This window comes from Nycticebus coucang, chromosome 7 (genome assembly GCF_027406575.1).
Source record: "Nycticebus coucang isolate mNycCou1 chromosome 7, mNycCou1.pri, whole genome shotgun sequence".
NCBI classification, from domain to species: domain Eukaryota; kingdom Metazoa; phylum Chordata; class Mammalia; order Primates; family Lorisidae; genus Nycticebus; species Nycticebus coucang.
Genome location: NC_069786.1, coordinates 75609579 through 75631282, shown reverse-complemented (window position 1 = coordinate 75631282; position 21704 = coordinate 75609579). Strand labels below are relative to the sequence as shown.

Below are 21704 nucleotides of genomic sequence, written 5' to 3'. Positions count from 1 at the left end.
ATCATCTACAGGGCCTGTTTGGGGGGGGCATATAGAGTTTTACCTGGACAAATATGATTAATCATCTTATGATGGGAAATACAGTATGTAACTCTACACGTAGCTGGGGTACTGGTTAAGAGAGTAGGTTGAGGAGTCAAACTCCTTAAGTTTAAATTTCAGCTCTTTCACTTACTAATATTGAGACCTTGGCCAAGTTGATAATTCCTCTGAGTGCCAGTTACTCTGCAAAATGAAAGTAATAACAGTAGGGATTTGGCGAAGAGGTAATGAAGTAATATATGAAAAATGTTTAGCACAGCACTAAAACACAGAAAGAAAAATCTACCTTTACTGTTTTGCAGTTAAAACAACCTCCTAGAACTTAGTGTTTGTCAGGCTGAGCTAAAACCCCTTTGCCCATAGCCTAACTTCTACCACGTCTTCTTTGCCCCTACAATTCTGGACCCTCACCAATTCCTCTATATTTGTTAAGTTGTCTTCCCCTAATAAGCATAGAAGGGTCTGACCAATGCCATTTTTTTAAAAGCATCACCTGCTTTATGCATATTCATCATTTCTCCACCTGAGTTCATTGAGGATCAATGACCTACAGATCTTAACAGATAGAAGAAGAAAGAATGGTACAAAGGGAAGAAATGGACTCATTGAGAAGCTAGAGAGATAGGGAAAAAATAAAACAGGAAAGGAACAGAGTTGTGAAAGCAGATGAGCCCAGCAGGTGATTCAGCAGCTCTTAGACAGAATGGCTTTTCCCAGCTCTGTTCCAACTGGAGCGGTCCCCTAAGATAATTAGTAAATGGTTTCTTGGTCAAAAAGTTTTATGCAGAAGGCTGTGTTAACCAGTTTGATGGAAGTATTTTAAACTGTATATAAAACCAGCACATTGTACCCCATAATTGCATTAATGAACACAGCTATGATTTAATAAAAAAAAGAAAAAGTTTTATGCAAAACACTTCACATCACTCTAGAAAAGTCTCAATGCATGATAACTAACTAAAGATTCTGAGAAGCACCACAGTAAATAAAACCTGTTTTCCTTTGCTTACCCTGTAATACTGATCAATATATAAGCACTAATCAATAACATTTTGAGGGACATTTCTCTACCATTTTAAAACTGGGAAACAAATACCTTGAGTAAAGAACAAATTTTGGGGTGCTAATGACCTATAAAAAACTGATGGGAAGAAAATTTGGACTTGACTGCCTATTATAAGTTCCATACATTATGCTGTTTTAAAAAAGTTGCTATTCCCAGTAAGTTAAAGTAATTGTTTTTAAGCTAGTGTGTGTGAGTTGGGGGGGGGGAGGGCAGTGGTTATAGTACCTTATGAAATAACACCACAGCACCCAGTAGTTATCTTTAAGAGGAGACACTTAAGCGCTTTTAGAAATGAAGGATCTTAAGAATTTGCACAGCCTATACCCATGTCTGAGAGTATTGCTTTTGCATTCACTGAAGAATGTGGAGAGTCTGTTTTCAATTTTCTGGAAGGTAGCATAATACACAGACCTTTGAATGAGTTCTGGTCCTGCCACTGATTGGATAGGTAGCATACTCTTCTGATTCTATGTAAATACTGGGGAAAAAAAACTAAGAGTTTTTGAGAATTATAAATACAACTCACAATTTCATAACAGGTAGTCCAAAATAAGCCAAATCATTACATCTACCTTCCTTACTCCTATATCCATTGACCAAAATATTTTTCTCTTTTATAAATACTAGAACAGATCCTATGAACACCACAAAATAGTGTGCATAATTTCTCCTTTAACACCCACTAATTGTTATTTAAAATATTGTATTTGAATGCATCTTTATAGAACCAACATTTATTTTATGTATTTCATAAAGTAAGTATATATACAAGTTACATAAAATAATAGTTTATGTGTTGTCAAAGTAAAGAACTACGTTTTATTCTTTCTGTATATTCCCTGAGACATCTGTCTTAGCACAGTACCAGGCACATGGTGCCTAATATGCCTTGTGAAATGAATGACTGGAAACAGTAGAGTAAATTGCACTAAAATTATGCTTATTTTATACCATGTAATATACTAAATGTAATTTAATAACAGGACACTTTGCACTGAGGGAACAAAGCAGGGTGGAGTTAGACTGAGCTGTTTAAAATCTGGTGCTGAATTTCCCATGCTTTAACAAATAGTCTATGCTCACCATTCAATCTCAGTGGAGACGGGTACCAGCAGATTCTCTAACAAGATGTCTATGTTAGAGACGATTTGTATTTTATGAACCTCGATTAGGCTTCAGTCCTTTCATAAGAAACCTGAATTTCCCTTCAGGTAAATTCAATGTTAATAGGTTCAGTTTACTCCAACTCTAATTTTCTTTCTTTCCTACTTACGTTTTTTCATCCTCATGAACACTAAGTGGAAGACTACCTCTTTTCATTTTCCGAAACTTTTCAATACCATTAAGAGTGAAGCCTTGAGCAGTAGAACTGAGGTCAGGAAGGAGAAAATACTGAACAATAACAACTACTAACTTTGTGATGAATAACAGGGCTTAATTTCAGTTCTGAGTATAGGATATGTGATTTCTCTTTCTTCCTTATACACACTACACTGACCATGAGGTTAAATTGTGGGAGAAATAGTTTTTTATCCTTAATTAACAAAATGAGTTAGAGTTCAAAAATGCTATTGACTATATTTGAAGTGTTTTCCAAATAAGAGTTAACAGAAATAAAAGTGGCCTGTGCTCAGGTCAGCTGGGTGCCCATCAGTCACTCATCCCAACTCCCTGCCTCTTTCTTCTGTCATCTCTCTCTCTTTTTTTTCCTCTTCCCTGCATCCTTTTCCTGTTATATGTACTTTATAAACACCTTGGTGCCCAAACCTGTAGTGTAGCATTTATTACTACAGTATTTATTATACTTCCATGATTTCAGTATCTGACAGATTTCTGATAGATTCGAATACCCAAATGTTCCCCAAATCTTATTAGGGGTTCCAAAGGAGGGTGTCTTAGTCAATTCAAGCTGCTATAACAAGGTAACACAGACTGGGCAGCTTATAAACAATAGAAATTTATTTAGCACTGTTCCCGAGGCGAGGAGTTCAAGACCAGGTTGCCAGCATGGTCGGGTTGCAGTGAGAGCCCTCTTCTGAGTTTCAGCCTGCTAATTTCTTGTGTCCTCATATGGATGAAGGGTTAAGAAGCTTGCACTAATCACCTCTCAAAGGCCCTGGTAATATCATCACATTCGGGGTTAGATTCCAACATAGCAATGTGAGGGGTCCCTAACGGGGGAGAGGTATAAAATAAACTAAAGGAATGTTCTCTTGTAGGAATGGAACTGTGCTGTTGAGAAGCTGAAGAGTGAGGCCCTGGGAATCCTGCTGTCCAAGGATCAGATGGAGAAACAACATCTACAACTCTCTAACCAGAAACTGAATCAGCTTCAGGAAGAACTTGCTCAACTCATGGTGCAAAGGAACACCTGGTTAAAAAAGGCAAATGATTTTTTTAACAGTGCTAACAAGGTCAGTGTAAGGTGGAGCTGATAATTTTAGGTAATCAGGCAGACCAGTGGGAGACCCATTACTTCAAATGGGAGAAGCACATCACAGATATCAAAACTTCATGTGGAATTTCAAAATTGATAGCAGCAAAGAAAAGATTGTAAAATGTATTTCTATTGTGGCATTGTTTGCTTTTGTGTTGAAAGGGTTACTTTAAAAAAATCTCATGAGGGTTTTATCTTAGGGTTACCATCGGCCTATTGGAGGGGGAACTTATGCCTACACTGTAGTGTTCATGGAGGAAAGGAATTATAAATATAGCATGATTTTTAAAAAGCCTTAAAATTTTTACCAAAAGCCCTTTTGTTCTTTTTGTAAATCCTCTTTCATTGATAAGGTTAAAAAGCCACGAATATTACCAGCCTTCTGCATGCAAACTGTAAGGCTAGACACAGTGTCTTAGCCTGATTCTCTGACTTAGTCTTTCCTTTTTACATCAGCATAAGGGAGATCTTGCTTTGGACCATCTCCAGATATTCTTAAGTTCAAGAAGTGCTCTGCTTCTCTTTGTTGACTCATTAAATATTGATTGTATCAGGTGGTTCCCACGGAGTGGCAGTGTCCACCTGTTCACATCACTTGAGTGTTCAGTATTTGAGGCTGATGATCGTATTTGAAAATTTTTTCACTTTTCTCATTGCAATATACACCTTTAAACTGCCATATTGGAATTATTTAGTATTTTAAATTTAACTGATGTTTTTAAAATTGGACAATGTGACAGGAAAGGAATGCAGAACCCCCTGGAAGCTAGATACATTGTGACCTAAAATCATAACATCTGTACTCTGAATATAATTTCCTGGTATCTGTCAAAATAATGACTTAATTTTGAACTTCTTTACTAATAAGAAACTTTTTGAAAAGGGTGAATAGTAGAATTCCAAAATAGAGGTGCTAGAATTATGGGGGGAAAGATAAAGCAATATTTATGGTTAAATTATTTGTTGTTAGGGATTAGATGGGAGATAGACAGAACGTATTACTGGATGTTAGGTGCTAATTAAGTTTCTCTTCAGCAATTCTGCTACTGAATATGAGACTTTTAAATGTACATGACAAGTTTATTCTACAAAATGAGTAGGTCATCTAACAAGTCCATTAATATTGTTTCTAAGGAAAATAGTAGAACATGTTGCTGTTAGACGGTGCCTCTAGTACAAACCCTATAGTTTATAGTCTTGCCAAATGTAGACTTTCTTTCATCCTCATATTCTTATGCTTGCTTTCTCTGCTGTCATTATTTGGTAACTTGCTGGGGAAATTTTTCTTCCAACATGATTGCTGGACCTTGAGGAATATCTCTTGTAAAAGTAACAATTAAAAGGGGCGGTGCCTGTGGCTCAGTCAGTAAGGCGCCGGCCCCATATACCGAGGGTGGCGGGTTCAAACCCGGCCCCGGCTGAAAAAATAGCCGGGCGTTGTGGCGGGCGCCTGTCGTCCCAGCTGCTCGGGAGGCTGAGGCAAGAGAATCGCTTAAGCCCAGGAGTTGGAGGTTGCTGTGAGCTATGTGATGCCACGGCACTCTACCGAGGGCCATAAAGTGAGACTCTGTCTCTACAAAAAAAGAAAAAAGAAAAAAAAAAAAGTAACAATAAAAAAAAGAGAAGAAAAACAGAATAGCTCCTTTTTTTCTCAAACTCATTCAATTGAGGTCCAATCTTGAGAAGAGAATTCATGTTTCTTTACCCCCAAAGACTTCTGATTTGTGGATTCCCTGTTTCAACATTTGCACACCATGGCACACTACTCAAATTATAACCAGCTCCCCTAGGATTTATTCATACTATAGCACTTTCTCAGCTAAGTGACACTCAGGAAGGTGTTTAAATTCTTTCTCCTTTTTCAAAGCATGAAGAAAATAATTTCCAACTCCAAATCTAAGAATGCAATGTGAAAGATGATGGATACTTTTACTTCAGCAAAAATAGGAGCTGGAGGGCGGCGCCGGTGGCTCAGTGAGCAGGGCGCCGGCCCCATATACCGAGGGTGGCAGGTTCAAACCCGGCCCTGGCCAAACTGCAACAAAAAAATAGCCAGGCGTTGTGGCAGGCGCCTGTAGTCCCAGCTACTCGGGAGGCTGAGGCAGGAGAATCGCCTAAGCCCAGGAGTTGGAGGTTGCTGTGAGCTGTGTGACGCCACAGCACTCTACCTAGGGCGGTAAAGTGAAACTCTGTCTCTACAAAAAAAAAAAAAAAAAAAAAAGAATTGAAAAAATAGGAGCTGGAGTTTGGAAAGCAGATGTTTAATCATAACTCTTGAAAGAAATCCTTCATTATATTTTAAGGAGCAATAAATTATGAAATTATGTGGTAGGTAAATCTATTTAAATTAAAAAAGAAAATTCTGATTATGACTTATAAATTGTATTTTTCTTTTTGATTTATATTGTGGAATTTCCAAATTCTACAAAAAGCTCACTACCTAATCTTTGTCATGGCACTCATAAATAATCCTAGTTTAAATAAAGGACTATTTGTTATTTATTTAAATTTCAGAATATTAGGTATACACATTTTGTTTTTATACATTGTTTTTGCACAGGTCAGCCAAAGAATTAAGTGTGCCCTTCGCTCAGATAGTGTGCACTGTACTCAATAGCTGTGAATTGCCTCATCTTCTCCTCCCCTCTCCCCAACCTGATTTTCATTGAGATTGACTTATATATGGGCACTTAGGTGTCGATCAATTAGTACCAATTTAGTATTTAGTAGATGTGTTTGTTTCTTCATTGTTTCTTCCTTCATTCCCACAACTTGATTTTCATTGAGATTGACTTACATATGTGCACTTAAATGTTGATCAATTAGTGCCAATTTAGTACTTAGTAAATGTGTTTGTTTCTTCATTGTTATGAGTTTCATTTAGAAGAAGAATTTGGTTTCCAGTTCCATCCAGGTTATCATAAAAAATACTAGATTGCCATTTCTATGGCTGAGCAGTACTCCAAGGTGTGCATGTAACACATTTTATTAATCCATTCATGTATTTGGTGGGCACTTGGGTTGTTTCCACATCTTTAAGATTGTCAATTGTGCTGCTATAAATATTCAGGTACAGGTGTCCTTTTTATAAAATGACCCTTTTTCTTTGGATATATACCCAGTAGTGGGATTGCTGGATCAAATGGTAGGTCTACTTACACTTCTTTGATGCATTTCTATACAATTTTTCATACAGGTTGTATGATTTTGCAGTCCCACCAACAGGGTATTAGAGTTTCTTTCTGCATCCGTGCCAGTACTTATTGTTTTGGGACTTTTTGATAAGAGCCATTTTCACTGGAGTTGAGTGATATATCATTGTGGTTTTGATACATTTCCCTAATGATTAGGTATGTTGAGAATTTTTTTCATGTGCTTCTTGGCCATTAGATTACCTTCCTTTGAATAGTTTCTGTTCAGGTCTCTTGCCCACTTTGTAATGGAGTTGTTTGATTTTTTTCTTGCTTATTGGCTTGAGTTTTTTGTAGATTCTGGTCATCAGCCCATGTATAGCATGCAAACATTTTATCTCATTCTGTGGGAGAATTTATTTACTCTCTTGGCTAAAACATTTCATTTGATAGGATCATACTTGTTTATTTTTGTTGTTGCTGTGATTGTTTTTGAAGTCTTCTTCATAAAATGTTTCCTAAGGCCAATATCTATAAGAGTTTTTCCAACATTTTCTTCTAGATTTCTTACAGTTTCATGCCTTAGGTTTAAGTCTTCAATCCATTGAGAGTTAAATTTTGTGAGTTAATTTTATGAAAGGTGCTGATCCTATTTCAGTCTTTTATGTGTGGCTATCCAGCTTTCCCAGAACCATTTATTGAATAGGGATTCTTTTCTCCAATGTACGTCTTTGCCTGTTGTGTCAAAAATCAGATGGAAATAAGAGGATGGTTTTATCTCTGGCTTCTCTGTTCTGATTCATAGGTCTATGCCTCTGTTTTTGTGCCAGTACAATGCTGTTTTGGTTACTATAGTCTCCTAGTATTATCTTGAAGTCTGGTAAGGTGATGCCTCCCACTTTGTTTTTATTATGTAGGGTTACATTGGCTATTCAGGGTTTTGTCTGTTTCCATATAAAGTGTAGAACTATTTTTTCTAGATCTATGAAAAGTGGCATGGGTATTTTAATGGGGATTGCATTGAATCTGTAAATCACTTTGAGTGGTATAGCCATTTTAACAATGTTGATTCTGCTGATCCATGAGCATGGCATGTTTCCATCTGATTACATCCTCTGCAATTTCTTTCCTCAGTGTTTTATAGTTCTCCCTGTAAAGGTTTTTCACTTCCTTACTTAATTATATTCCCAGGTATTTTGTTTTCTTTGCTGCTACTTGGAAAGGCATATTTTATATTTTATTTGATTCTCAGCTTGACTGTTGTTGGGGTATATGAAAGCTACCGATCTGTGTACATTTACTTTGTAGCGTGAGACTTTACCAAATTTATGTATCAACTCTAAGAGTCTCTTGGTTGAACCTTTGGTGGGGGGGTCTCTAGATATAAGAGCATGTCATCAGCAAAGAGCAATGATTTGACCTCTTCTTTCCCCATTTGGAGACCCTGTATTTCCTTCTTCTGCTTCCCCAGAACTATGTTGAGCAGAATTGGAGACAGTGGGCAAACTTGCCAGTTCCAGTTCTAAACAGGAAATCTTTTAATTTTTTTCCCATTCAATATGATGTGGGTTTGTTGTGTATGGCCTTTCTAATTTTGAGGTAAATCCCATCTATGCCTGTTTTGTCACACATTCTTATAATAAAAGTGTGCTAAATTTTTCATGTGCTTATTGGCCATTAGACTACTCTCCTTTGATAAGTTTCTGTTCTTGTCTCTTGCCCACTTTTTAATGGAGTTGTTTGATTTTTACATCTTCTGCATTTTCTTTTCCTCAGTGTTTTATAGTTGATGATTCGTTAGATTGGTGATACTGGCTTCATAGAATGAGTTAGGGAGGATACCTTCCTTCTCAGTGTTATGGAATATTTTCTGCAGTATAGGTACAAGCTCTTCTTTGTATATTTGGTAAAATTAAAGTGTGAAACTATCTGATCTTAGACTTTTTTCGTCTAATTTCAATGCTTGATACTGGTCTGTTGAGGAGTTCTGTATCTTCTGATTGAGCATATGTTGGTTGTATGTTTCCAAAAAAATTGTTCATTTCCTCCATGTTTTCAAGTTTATAAGCATAGAGATTTTTTGTAAATCTTTTTTTTTTTTTTTTTTTTTTTTTTGTAGATACAGAGTCTCACTGTACTGTCCTCGGGTAGAGTGCCGTGGCGTCACAGGGCTCACAGCAACCTCTAACTCTTGGGCTTATGTGATTCTCTTGCCTCAGCCTCCCGAGCAGCTGGGACTACAGGCGCCCACCACAACACCCGGCTATTTTTTTTTGTTGTTGTTGCAGTTTGGCCGGGGCTGGGTTTGAACCTGCCACCCTCAGCATATGGGGCCGGCGCCCTACCCACTGAGCCACAGGCGCCGCCCTAAGCATAGAGATTTTTTATAGTATTTCAAAATAATGTTTTGTATTTTTCTGTGATATAGCTTGTAATTCCCCCTTTTTCATTTTTAATTAAGCTTACTAAAGTCATTTCTGTTTTTGATTAGGTATAGGCTTGCTAATTTTGTTTAACTTTTCAAAGAATGGACTTTTTGCCTCATTAGTCTTTTGTGTGGTTATTAATTCTCAATTTCATTTAGTTCTGCTCTGATCTTGCTTGTTTATTTGGGTTAGTGTAGCAGCCCGTATAGCCTATGGCTAGGAGGAGTGAAAGTTATGAGAAATACCAGTAGCTCAATAATGGAACACTTTGGTGAAAAAGCCATGGAGAGAAATTTAGCTTTCCTAACAAGCATGAGAGAGCTCACGAGATGAGAGCATTAGTGAATTGGCAGTCTCTACACTTGTGGTATTGAGAGACACGAGATCAGCCTTATATTAGGCTTAGAGGAGAAGGCGATCAAGAGCATGTGCATTCTATCACAGACCTACTTACTCTGACTCTTCTCCTCTCCTGCCTGCAGAATGCCAGCAAGGCCTCTCTCTGCTGAAGATCACTAAGCTCTGCTAAAGACTAAGATCTACCTTTCTAAGAAGACTGTTTTACTCTCTCAAAGACTCTCTCTCTCTCTCCCTTCAGCTAAAGGAAATAGCCCTCAGGCACCTAAGAGCAATTGTTCCTGAGCAAGATAACAGCGTAGCAGTCCATGTCCAGAACACAGCTAGATAGGCTGGGGCTCGAGACTAACCAGTCCTTGGGCCTAATAAGTGGCGTCCACGAAGGGACTCCCACGGGTTAGGATCAGGGTTAGGGGATTGGTTTGCTCTACCTTTTCCAATTCCTTAAGATGATTCATTAGATTGGTGATCTTTCTGACTTTTGGATGTGGGCATTCAAGGCTATGAGTTTTCTTTTCAGGATTGCTTTTGCTATATTCCATAGATTTTGATAACTTGTGTCCCCTTTATCATTTACTTCAAAGAATCTTTTGATTTCTACCTTAATATCTTCATTGACCCAACTATTATTCAGCAATACGTTGCTTAGTTTTTATGTTTGTGTAGAGCTATTTCTGTTGGAATTTATTTCTACTTTTATTCCACTGTGGTTGAGAAGATACATGGTATAATTTTTATTTTTTTTAATCTCTTGAGACATGTCTTGTGGCTCAGGAAGTGATCAATCTTAGAGAATGTTCTATGAGCTAATGAGAAGAATGTATATTCAGTAGTTTGAAGGTAAAATGTTCTATAATTGTCTGTTAGGCCCATTTGTTCTAGAGTTCTTTTTAAGCCTCTTGTTTCTTTGCTTATTTTCTTTTTAGAGGATTTGTCCTGTTCTGTCTGTGGGATGTTGAAGTCCCTGGTGATCATGGCACTGCTGTTTATCATTTTGTTTAGATCAAGTAGAATTTGATTTATGAATCTGAGTGCTCCTATGTTAGGTGCTTAAATATTTTAAGATGGTAGCATCTTCTTGTTGTATTGTTCTACTCACCATTATTTAGTGGCCATCTTTGTCTTTTTTTACTTTTATTGACTTGAAGTCAACGTCATCAGATAAGAGAATGTCTACACAGGCTTTTGGTTTTCATTTGCATGGAATATTTCACAATGAGTCTTTCAAATTGAGTCTAAATGGTCCTTGTGGGTTAGCTGTGTTTCTTAGAGACAGCAGATACTTGGCTTGTGTTTTTTCTTTTTTAATTCAGTTAGCCACCCTATGTCTCTTCCATGGGAGTTTAAGACATTGATTGAAAGTATTGATATGAGTGGTGGATGTCTGTTCATCCTGTTGGGTAGATTCTCATTACCTCGTTTTACCTCTTGAGCCACTGTGGTACCTGTGCCCTGAACTTTAGCTTCTGGATGGTTTTACACTGGTAGTGTCTATTGTACTGACCACCGTATAGTGCAGGTCTGAGTACTTCCTGCAGGGCAGGTCTGGTCTTCACAAATTCCCTCCGTGATTGAGAAAATCTTCATTTCTCTCTCCTGTAAGAAGCTTAGTTTTGCAGGATACAATATTCTAAGCTTACCTCCTGTTTTTGCCTAACTGTTTGCAGGAGTGCCTTTTTTGTGTTTACCTTGGCTAGCATAATGATTATGTGTTGTGACGACTGCCTCTCCAGGAGGAATTTCCCAGAAGTCCTGTGTGTTTCTTTTACCTGAATATCTAGGTTTCTACCAAGGTCTGGGAAATTTTTCTTAATAATTCCCTCAAACACATTATCCATTTAGTCCTTGTGAATTGTTCACATAGTCCTATGTTTCTTATAGGCTTTATTCACTGTTCTTGTTTCTCTGTTCTTTCTTTCATTTGACTGACTCATTTAGCTCAAAAGTATTATCTTCAAGTTCTGAGTTTTTTTCTTCTGCCTGATCAAGCCTATTCTTAGGGCTTTCCACTGTGCTTTGTAATTCCTTGAGTGAATTTTTCATTTCCAAGAGTTCTGTTTGGTTTTTCTTTAATACTTCAATTTCTTTAGCATGTCCTGGCATTGCCTTTGTGTTGGGTTTCCATTTTCTCTTGCAGTTCCATGAGTTTACTTACATCCCATGTTTGGAATTCTTCATCTGTCATTTTAATCTTTTTGTTTAAGTTAGCATCCTTGGTAAGGAGTTATTGTTTTCTTTAGGGGGGTGATCTGTCGCTTTTAATTTTCATATTTCCTAAGTTTTTCTACTGGTTCTATATCATCTGGCCTCTCTATTGACAGCCAAGGGTGTGGGGCTGGCTGTGGGCTTGTCTCAGAGAACCCAAAGATTGGTCCCTGACTGTGTCAGGGAGAAGTGCCCTGAGTTGCCTATGGGTTACATTAGCAGGTTTAGTAAACCTCTCTGGTTGCCTCTCATCTGCTGTTTTCATCTCTTCCAAACAGAATGTATCACTCAGAGATGGCAAGTAGCACATGTGAGTATAAGTTAGCCACAGCCTATTTGCTTGAGTTGGAAGTTGCTTTAAAAGGCTGTGTGCATAATGTTTATCACTGTACTCCCGGTTATGGGTTATGCTTGATGTTTGTGTAAGTAAGCCAGCTGCCATTTGTGTCTGTGGTAGACTCTGGTCTCCCAGCTGGAGTTCTTAAGTGCCACAAGCTTTAGGAGGGAACTTGTACCTCCCAGGAAGTCTCTTGATCACCACCAACAAAATGAGGGAGGGGCAAGGTGTTCATGGCAAGGTTGCATGAGCCTTCTGTCAGTAGGTGGCACCTGCAAGGAGGACAAATGGCTGTATTTTTACAATTAATATAATTTCAAAATTTCTTAAAATATTTGTTTCTAGTGCAAAAAATATGTTTACACTGGTGAAGGGATATTTCCAATGACATCAATTACTTATTTCCAAAGCACTGAATTTTCCTTTTAAAAATTCACTTTGTTGTGCCTTAAGGTTTCCCAATCGTGAGCCTTCACATTCTTAGATGAAATCAGGCTCCCAAGAACTGTGAGGGGTCTGAGGTTTCAACCTACTTGCAATCAAACTAACATGTTAACCTATCACAGTTTCATAGATGCTAACAGAAGACACATGACTTCAGGCTCAGAGTTTAAAGACATTATTATAGCAAAAGCTATAGCCAGAGTGTCAGTTCCTCAGCCCCAGTTCCCAGGGGTGATGTACATGGACCAGGATAGACGTCCACACAGGTGGCAGTCAGGGGAAAAACCCTAAACTTGAGGAATGTGCTCTTTGATAGTCAGCAATAAGCAAGCCTGTGCTTTGTCTCAGAGGGAGATGTTATCTCAACCCCAAAGGTTGTTAATTGCAGATCCAACACTGAGAACTGGTCCAGATAAAGGAGAGTAGGGTTTTGCTTTCTTGACAAGGCAGTGAGTACATGCAGATCTGGATATTAGCACTATGGGATCAAAAGATGAAACTGGCACTTTAAAAAAAGGTACATTCCTCGAAAACCAATTCCACTTTTGATAAGAGGAATTAGTTTTTCAGGAAGTAACTTCATACCAAATTTGTGGAAACGAGATCAATATCCTTCTTCAATTTCTGTATCAAATACTAGTGTGAAAATAAATGTTAGGATTAGGAGTAATATATAAATGAGTGGGAAAACTTGAATGTCCATTTAGTAAGAAATGAAATGTGTTATTTTAAAAATACACTTTTTACTTGTATTTAAATTTTGTTAAAATTAAAAGGAAAGGAATGAATGCCAACATTTATCCGCAGAATGAACTATTGTGAGTAAATTTTCCATATCATGCATTTTTCTTTCCTCTCCATATTTTTACCATGTTTCCAGTTAAAATAACCCTTTATTCTGTCATTTTCCTTCATTTCTTCCTCTATCAATTCTAGACTAGTATTATTACTTACTAGAAACAAATCACAATAATTCTTTTTATTGAAGTCATTAAATAACTAGTGTGGTAAATGCCTGAGAATAGTCTCACTTCTTGGGGAATTAACTTCATTCATAAATATTTATTGAACAACTACTATGTGTCAGACACAATTCTAAATGCTGGGGTCACCACAAAGAATAAACCATATAAAACATTTATCAGCCAATATATTTAATCTAACTTATGAATTTAATAAAATATAATTATTGCCTAATTGTCCACATTGACAAGAGTTCCCCCACTGTTTTTGCCCTGTGCCTCCAGAAGTGCAAGTGATTACCTTTTTTATTCTGCCAGGGTTTTATCATTATTCAAGGCTTGGGAATAACACGGCCTGTGGCTAGAGAGATGCACATTTGAACGCAGATTGAGCAGTAGATGGCAACGTTGACACACGGGCGTTAAGAACATTGCTACGGCCATAGACCAGCCACTGGATGAAAGTGGAAACTGAGCCATATAATTCAAGAATTGAAGATACTTCTTTTCATAGTTTCCTACTCTATTTGGTCAACCTATTTGTTAAGTCAATTGCCAACAAGTAAAGGTTGATTGGATAATGACTGATTGGAGAGGCATTCTATAATTACCAGACGTTGCTAAGAGTTATGAGGACATGGTATGAAATATGAACGTAGTACCTATTGTAGTAACTCATCTTGATCCCTCCAATTTTTACCTTTCAGGATTATATATTATCATATTTATTGTATTTCTGGTGTGTTCACAAAAAGGAAACTGATTAATATTTATTGGTCACCCAAAATGTATTTATCATTGTTTACTTATCTTTCACACAGAGATAAATATATAATATGTCTCAAAAACAAAACATCATGAGTCTGTATTTATGCAACTATAATGGAACCCAAAGCTGTAAAAAGTACTTGATAAGTCATGAAGTTTCACATCCCATGTGTTCCATTCACAGGCACATGATTTCATTAGAAAAGCAAACAGAGCAGGCTGAGGCCTTACTTATTTTATGAACATGGTCTGATTTGGGGGCATGATAGTTCAGCCTGAACCAAAACTTGGAGCACAGCCAAAGGAATGTCTAAAAATTAGTTTGAAATGTAACAATTGTCATAGCTTCCATTGCTTCTGCCACTGCTGTTGAAAATGTAATGTCTTTTAAAAAGATGATATTGCTTTTTCAAGATATTTATGGTGATGCAAAACAATGCCTATAGCATCATCATTGCTGTGGATGAAAACAAAATAATTAAGACCAAAATTGGCATTTTTTAAATTTATATGCGACATTTTATCATTTTCAAAATAAACACATTTTAGGTCCAGATGTGTGAAACAATTAATTAAAATGGTCCAATTGTTGTACAGATTGAAAGAAGAAACCCACCCCAGTAGAATACATTAAAAAATGTCATCCAGAAGGAATTTCTGAGGTGATATAAATGAATTCAAGAAATTAAGGTAATTGCTATTTAATATCAAAGAAAATGTAATTACTTTTGTTTCATAATTTCTCAGCAACCTGTTTCACATTCCTCTTTTCCAAAGCAACTTCCCTTTCTCTTAGAAGCAAGTAAAGTAACTTGTTTTCTTTCCCTCCCTTCCTCCATGTTCTCTCTCATTCAACTAATATCTTTTACTTCTGCTGTTGCCATGCAAAGATGAGCACTTGAGCTAAGGCAATGAAAGACACAATCCCCACTTTCCATACCATCTCAGTTAGGTTTGAAGGAGAGGCCATGTGACAGAAGGGCCACGTGCTATGGGAGAGTGTGCTGGAGTGAACTCAGAGCATCAGGGAACACAGAGCAGAGACCCTTAAACTGGCCCGGGGCAGGCGGGAAGTATCAAGAAAGGCTGCTCAGGGGAGGTGGCCACAAGTGGAGTTTGGGAGGATGGAGCAAGAAGGCCTTGAGAGAGGGCTGGATGGTACCAAGTCGTGCCACATTTGAGGAACCTAAGATAACTCGTATTCCCAAGGAGTGTGCGGTGTAAGCCCAGGGTGAGGAGAGACAAAGGCAAGAGCAGCAGACTGGGGATCAGGAAGGGTTTTGAACAGCACACTAAGGAGCTTCTATTTTATGCTGAAAATGTCCTTAAATATGCAGAGATATTTAAGAACTTGAAAAAGTCTTTCTTGTGATGAGGCAAATCTCACCACAAGAAACAGATGATGTCTCAGTTTACCGTCCTCCTGTGTTCTGTCTGAAGGAATGATTACCATGGGTTTAGAAAATTTTGGTTTTAGAGCTCAGGGGTCAGGCTATTTAAAGCACAGCAAATATTTGAAAAGCATGGCTAAATCATTATCATTAAATTATTTAAAAAGATACATAATAGAAAAAGTTACACAAAAAAAGGAATCCCGTTTTACATCTTACGTTTCTCATGAGAGCTCACAATTCAGTCCATATTTAGTAGTCTGATAATGAAGACATTCAAATTTTTTTTTTGAGACAAGGTCTTGCTCTGTTGCCCAGGTTAGAGTGCAGTGGCATCATCATAGCTCACAGCAACCTCAAAGCCCTGGACTCCAGTGATCCTCTTGCCTCAGCCTCCTGAGTAACTGAGAATATAAGCACATGCCACTGTGCCTTGCTAATTTTTTGATTATAATATGTACTTTGTAGAGTTGAGAGTCTTGTGATGTTGCTCCAGTTAGTCTCAAACTCTTGGCACCAAGAGGTTTTTCCACCTCACCCTCTCAAATTGCTAGAATTCCAGGTGTGAACCACCCCTCCTAGCCTAAGACAGTCAATGTTATTGTTACTCATGCATGAATTTCTTTACAACATAAAGAAATTTCTTTACAACATAAAGAAACAACTTCTAAGTTGTTGGTGTATTCACTGGTTTCTCTTCCAAGCACAATGTCAGACCGTTACATTTCTTTCTTGTCAGTAAACGTATTCTGTATTGTATTATAGTTATTTCTGTGTAAGTTTACTTTCTTCCATTAAATTAAAATTTATTGAAGGGAAGAAACATACTTTTTTTTTAACTTGGTGCCCACAGTACTTTCTAGTTAGTGGATGCTCAATAATTATTTGAATGACTGAGAGCAGTGAAATATTATAAACTATGAGTGTTCAAGGCTAACTACACAACATTGCTCATAAGAGATTACATTGATCCAAGGCAACTAGGATAAGACCATTTTGAAAGACTAGAGCCTAATTAATACATAAGGGACACACGTTTCAAACTCAGCCTCTGGGTCACATCTAGAAGGCATGTAGTGCTCTGTCAAGGCTTTGTCACATACATAGCACCTTCGCTATGTGAAGGTGAGTTTCTAGGCAGCATCCACTTATGTCTTATTATTTCCAGAATATCTCTCTGAGCTCCTTAGAAAAAAATTATGTCTTCATCTTTATATGCTACCCACATTCAAAAAAACTTTTGTTGGAGAAATGAATAAGTGACTGGCCATGTGACAAATTAATTTATATTTTGAGCTGTTTTCCTTTTTCTAAAATAGATCTAATAATACTTATCTACTTCAGACAGTATCATTCAATAATAAAATTCCTTTTTTTTTTTTTTTTTTTGAGACAGTCTCACTATGCCACCCTCGGTAGAGTTCTGTGGTGTCACAGCTCATAGCAATCTCAAACTCTTGGGCTCAAGCGATTCTCTTGCCTCAACCTCCTAAGTAGCTTGGACTACAGGCACCCACCACAATGCCCGGCTATTTTTTTGTTGCAGTTGTCATTGTTTAGGTGGCTCAGGCAGGGTTTGAACCCACCACCCTTGGTGCATGTGGCCAGCGCCGTAACCACTGTGCTACGGGTGCTGAGCCAATAATAAAATTTCTTATGACCTATGATAAATTGTACAAAGTCTTTTTAGGATAGAGTTGAAATGTAAAATAAATGGAATTGTAGGATATTAAGTGAAAATTTAGAAATGTTTGCTAGCATGACATTTTGCTAACATAACAGTACATTTTGGAAGCAGGCTGCCCAGGTATGAATCTGATCTCAGAATTTATTAGCTCTATGACCTTGGCAGCTACTTAACTTTCTCTGTGCATCTGGCTATTTTATGGGTAAGAGAAAAATATGTGTACTAACTATATGTACCTCACAGGGTTGTTGTACTTTCTAAATAAGTTAATACATGTCTAGTTCATAGAATAGCTAAGCACTCACTAAATACTAGGCATTATTTTGTCATTGTGTATGCATTTAATATTGCACTAGCTACTCTAAATGATTCAATGCTTTTGTTCATTTTCAAACCCCCAGTACATAGCTAAGTACATGGTCCATACATTCCAATAAATATTTCTTGAATAAGTGAAAAAGTAAATTCTTTACACATTCCATATTAATATGGAAAATGGGTATTTTCTATGTTAATATTCCCAAGATCATCTTAAAATCATTTAGGTCAATTTTGATAAAAGAAATCAGAAATCATGAATAGTAACTCGTCACCTAAAGTGCTACTTAATGGGTCTAGTTACATTTCTAAGGTGTATTTGCCTAAGAACAAGGAAGAAAGGATCAATACATAAACTTCTCCTTGATAAAATTCTTCAGATTCACACCACTTTCAATCCTAAACTCCTTTTTTCAGTGTTTTTCAGCTTTTCATATTGTAAGGCCAAAACCTGCCTTGGGAGCTAATGGCTGCAAACAACACTCATTAACACCATTAATCTGCCCTTGGAACAAGGAGGAAGTTCTGGGGTCCAGAAAAACAACCTTTGACAGGCTAAGAGTAGGCTGTAAGAAGCAGCAAATATCGGGAGTACCAAATTCACAGCACCCCTGTGCCCGCCTTCAGGAAATTTGACGGCATGGGCAGATTTGGGAGGGACTGGAATAAAGAATCAGCTCTGCAGCCTGGGACCTACCATAATTGATCTCCAGTGATATTTAGCAAAGTAACCTGAACCTAGGGGAAATTCAAATCTCCACAGGTAATGGAACGCAGTGCTCTAATTCGAAGCAGAGTTGAGTTTTGGGCCTTGGTAGTTTCCAACCAAATTCATTCTCCAGACTCTAAATTCAGGAAAGGAAATTTTCAAGGTCTTGTAGTTTTGTTTCGTTTTTGCTGTTTAGTGTGTTTCTCTTTAAGTCAATTGGTCAAAAAGCAAACAATATTCCTTATTAAACATCTTTGTAAAACAGCCTGATAAAGGAATTATGCTGGGTGACTTACGGTTCTTGCTTAAACTGTTAGTTTCACAGATATTTTAAAAAGAATAAAATGTGCATGTCCTGATACCATCTCTGCCTGATTTGGTGCAGCCTGCCTTGGATCCTGTACTTAACCAGTGCAAAAGGAAAAGCCTTTATTAGCATCTAAAAGAATAAGAACCAAGCAACTCATTAGTGTTTTTCAAAACAGGGCCAAAAAGAGCTGATCTCATCTCCTCCTTATCTGCCTAAAAACTGAGTAATACTATGTAAAATAGTCAAGAAAAACTAGAATCCAGAGGGATAAAATATTATCCCATGCCTATATCTTTTTTTTTTTTTTTTTTGAAGTTTGTGGCCAGGGCCAGGTTTGAACCCACCACCTCTGGTATATGGGGCGGGCGCCCTACTCACTGAGCCACAGGTGCCACCCCCAAACCTATATCCTTTTTATTCAATCCAGTCATAATAAGATTTATTTGACCTGTATATTCTAAGTTGGAAGAAAGAGGAGGATGTGAAGGCGGAAAAAAAAGAAAAGAAAGGGGAAAAATTAATTTCAAAGAAGTTTATGTGGGGATCACAGTGTTTTTATTGCCAGAAATATCCTGTTGTGTACTGTGTGCAACAGAGAGCTTCTTTCCAGGTGGCATCCAGTGTATCAGGTTCTGTGTGCATATGATAAACAGAAAAGCACTTAGTTCTTTGTCTGGAGGGTTAATTGAGTGCAGTGAATGATACTTAGATCATTTTGGAATTGCCATGTGGATTTCTCATCAAATTCGACATGGGAATATGAGAAATGAGTTTTACATATAATTCAGACAGTCACAGATGTCATAATCTTCTTGAAAGAGGCTTCTTAAAGAAGTACAAAAGTTGAACTCTTATTTCTATGTCTACAGATTATTTCCATTAGGGTTGGTTGGGACTAAGGTTAAGGAATAAGCTCTCTTAACAGCATCTAGCCCACCTCACTTACATATGTATTCATTGAGTGAACAAAGGTATAAAATCACTAGCCTCCCTTTGGCTGCTGTAGTTCTAGTAAGTGGATACATAGAGCAATTCATAAGCAAACATTTTCCTAACACTTTGATCTTTTTGAGAAAAAGTTCCAGAAGAAAATGTGGATATTTTGATTCTAAGCTATTTCATTTCCTCTGGCTAGTGAATGTTCAGCCCTCCAATCAATTTCTACTCTATTAGGAAATGAAGCTTGTATTTCAACATCCAGAAAGAGGTGGAGTGATATCACGCATGCATTTAATGACCTTGTGGTGTTAGCATCTAACTCCAATAAAGATTCTCCCAGTGCCTGAGGGTATGAGAGTGGCACAGCTGCTCAGCCAGGCCATGGAGGAAAGGCCCATGTGAGATGAATGACAGGCAGCAGGTGGCCACGCTCTTCTCGGTGACTTGTTAAAGATGTGTTCCATCACTGGAAATTTAGAATAGCAGCCAGCAAATATTTCCTGAGTGCTTACTACATGTGCACCATCATGCCTAGTTACTTTCATGTATTTTTCTTCTTTAATTCTCAAAACAACAAATACGGCTTGCATTAAAGGTATAAGGGCTTAATATTAAGACAGATAGGCAAGCAAAAGCACTTTGCATTTCTCCATCCTTTCCCCATTCACACTAAGAACTTGTGAATTGTCTAAAAAGAAAAAAGGAAATAACGCCCTGACATTTGCCCATGAACTTTCCCTTTCTTTAGGGTTGCTCAGGGGTTTTCAATTCTAGATGTGAACATACATTACTATAAGCACTAATACACGTGTTTTAAACTTTAAGAGTGATTTAAAGACATTCAAGGTAATTTTGACTACAACAAATTTTTGCTTTAGGGCAGTGGTTCTCAACCTTCCTAACACCTCTTAATGCCTCAACCCTTTAATACAGTCGCTCAAATTGTGGTGACCTCCAACCATAAAATTATTTTCGTTGCCACTTCATAACTGTAATTTTGCTACTGTTATGAATCGTACTGTAAATATCTGATATGCAGGATGTATTTTCACTGTTACAAAGGGGTAGCGACCCACAGGTTGAGAACCGCTGCTTTATGCATTGATTTTAACCCTCCATTAGTAAGAGACTCTGCTTTATTCAAAAGAAGCAATAAAAAATTAAAAACACAAAATTAAATCCCAGAAACAGTGGTTATTGCCAAGTTATGTTTCAATGAGTTATGAAAAGGTCAAAAAGCCATCAAATCGCCTTGTTTTCTAACATCAGCATCTTGTCTCATTTGGCTCCATTGCCAACTCCAGGACAGAAAATCCATCAGATGAGGAAGAGTTCTTCAAGTTCAAAGTTTCTTTAACTTTCTCACCCTTTCTCTGTATCTCTTCTCACCTATGAAAAGAAAAAGCAGACACTTATTTATAAAAAGTAAGTTCTGAAATCCTACCTTTTCTACCCAAGATCACACCCTTCTCTGAAAGAACCTTTCTTTCTCAAGCTTCCCACAGTAATCTTTACCACATGGCACTATAGCCCAAGGTTAAAGAGCTTGGGCCTCAGGACCAAACAAATTGGGTACAAATTCCAAATCTACCACTTAGTAAAAGTATCACTGTGCAATTTACTTCATTCTCTGGACTTCCCTTTTTCCAGTTATACAATGGGGATCATTTCTTGCTTCTTCCCAAGGCCGCTAAGGACATTGGGCCTGGAACTCAGCGGCATTCAGTAACACCGGCTGACTAAGAACTGCGCAGCACGCAGCATCAAGAGAAGCAAGCAGAGTCCGGTCTCATTAGACTGTAGTTGCTGGACTATTACTGCCCCTCAGCTGCTAAATAAATAAGAATGATTTTGTTTTAAATATCCTAAGGAAATAGAAAGAACAAACAAACTTCATTTATAGATTCCAAGTTGGTCCAGTTCCACATCTGCCAGGAAAACTCATTCCCTAAGGCAGAAGGGGCCTGGGCACACTCACACACCTCTCCAACCATCACATCTGCATTCGGGTGGACCGTGTTGCCTCAGCACCAGCTCAGTCTCACTCCTCTGTCCTCCCTCAGGTCTCGGCAGCCTTGAACTCAGGAGTGCATCTGCTCTCATTTCTCTCAGTTTGGGTTTCTCCCTGAGACTCTTCTGTGACATCTTTCTACTGCAGTCTGGTCAGCTCCTGCC

At 37.7% G+C, this 21704-nt stretch overlaps 1 protein-coding gene across 1 annotated transcript in view; it reads left to right on the top strand.

Annotated features, from left to right (window-relative positions):
* Nucleotides 1-21704, top strand: part of CCDC141 (coiled-coil domain containing 141) — a 211299-nt gene that overhangs the window by 95261 nt on the left and 94334 nt on the right. The window contains exon 8 of the mRNA XM_053598213.1: nucleotides 3328-3522. Within this exon, the coding sequence (XP_053454188.1) occupies nucleotides 3328-3522 (195 nt within the window). The remainder of the gene's footprint in view (nucleotides 1-3327; nucleotides 3523-21704) is intronic.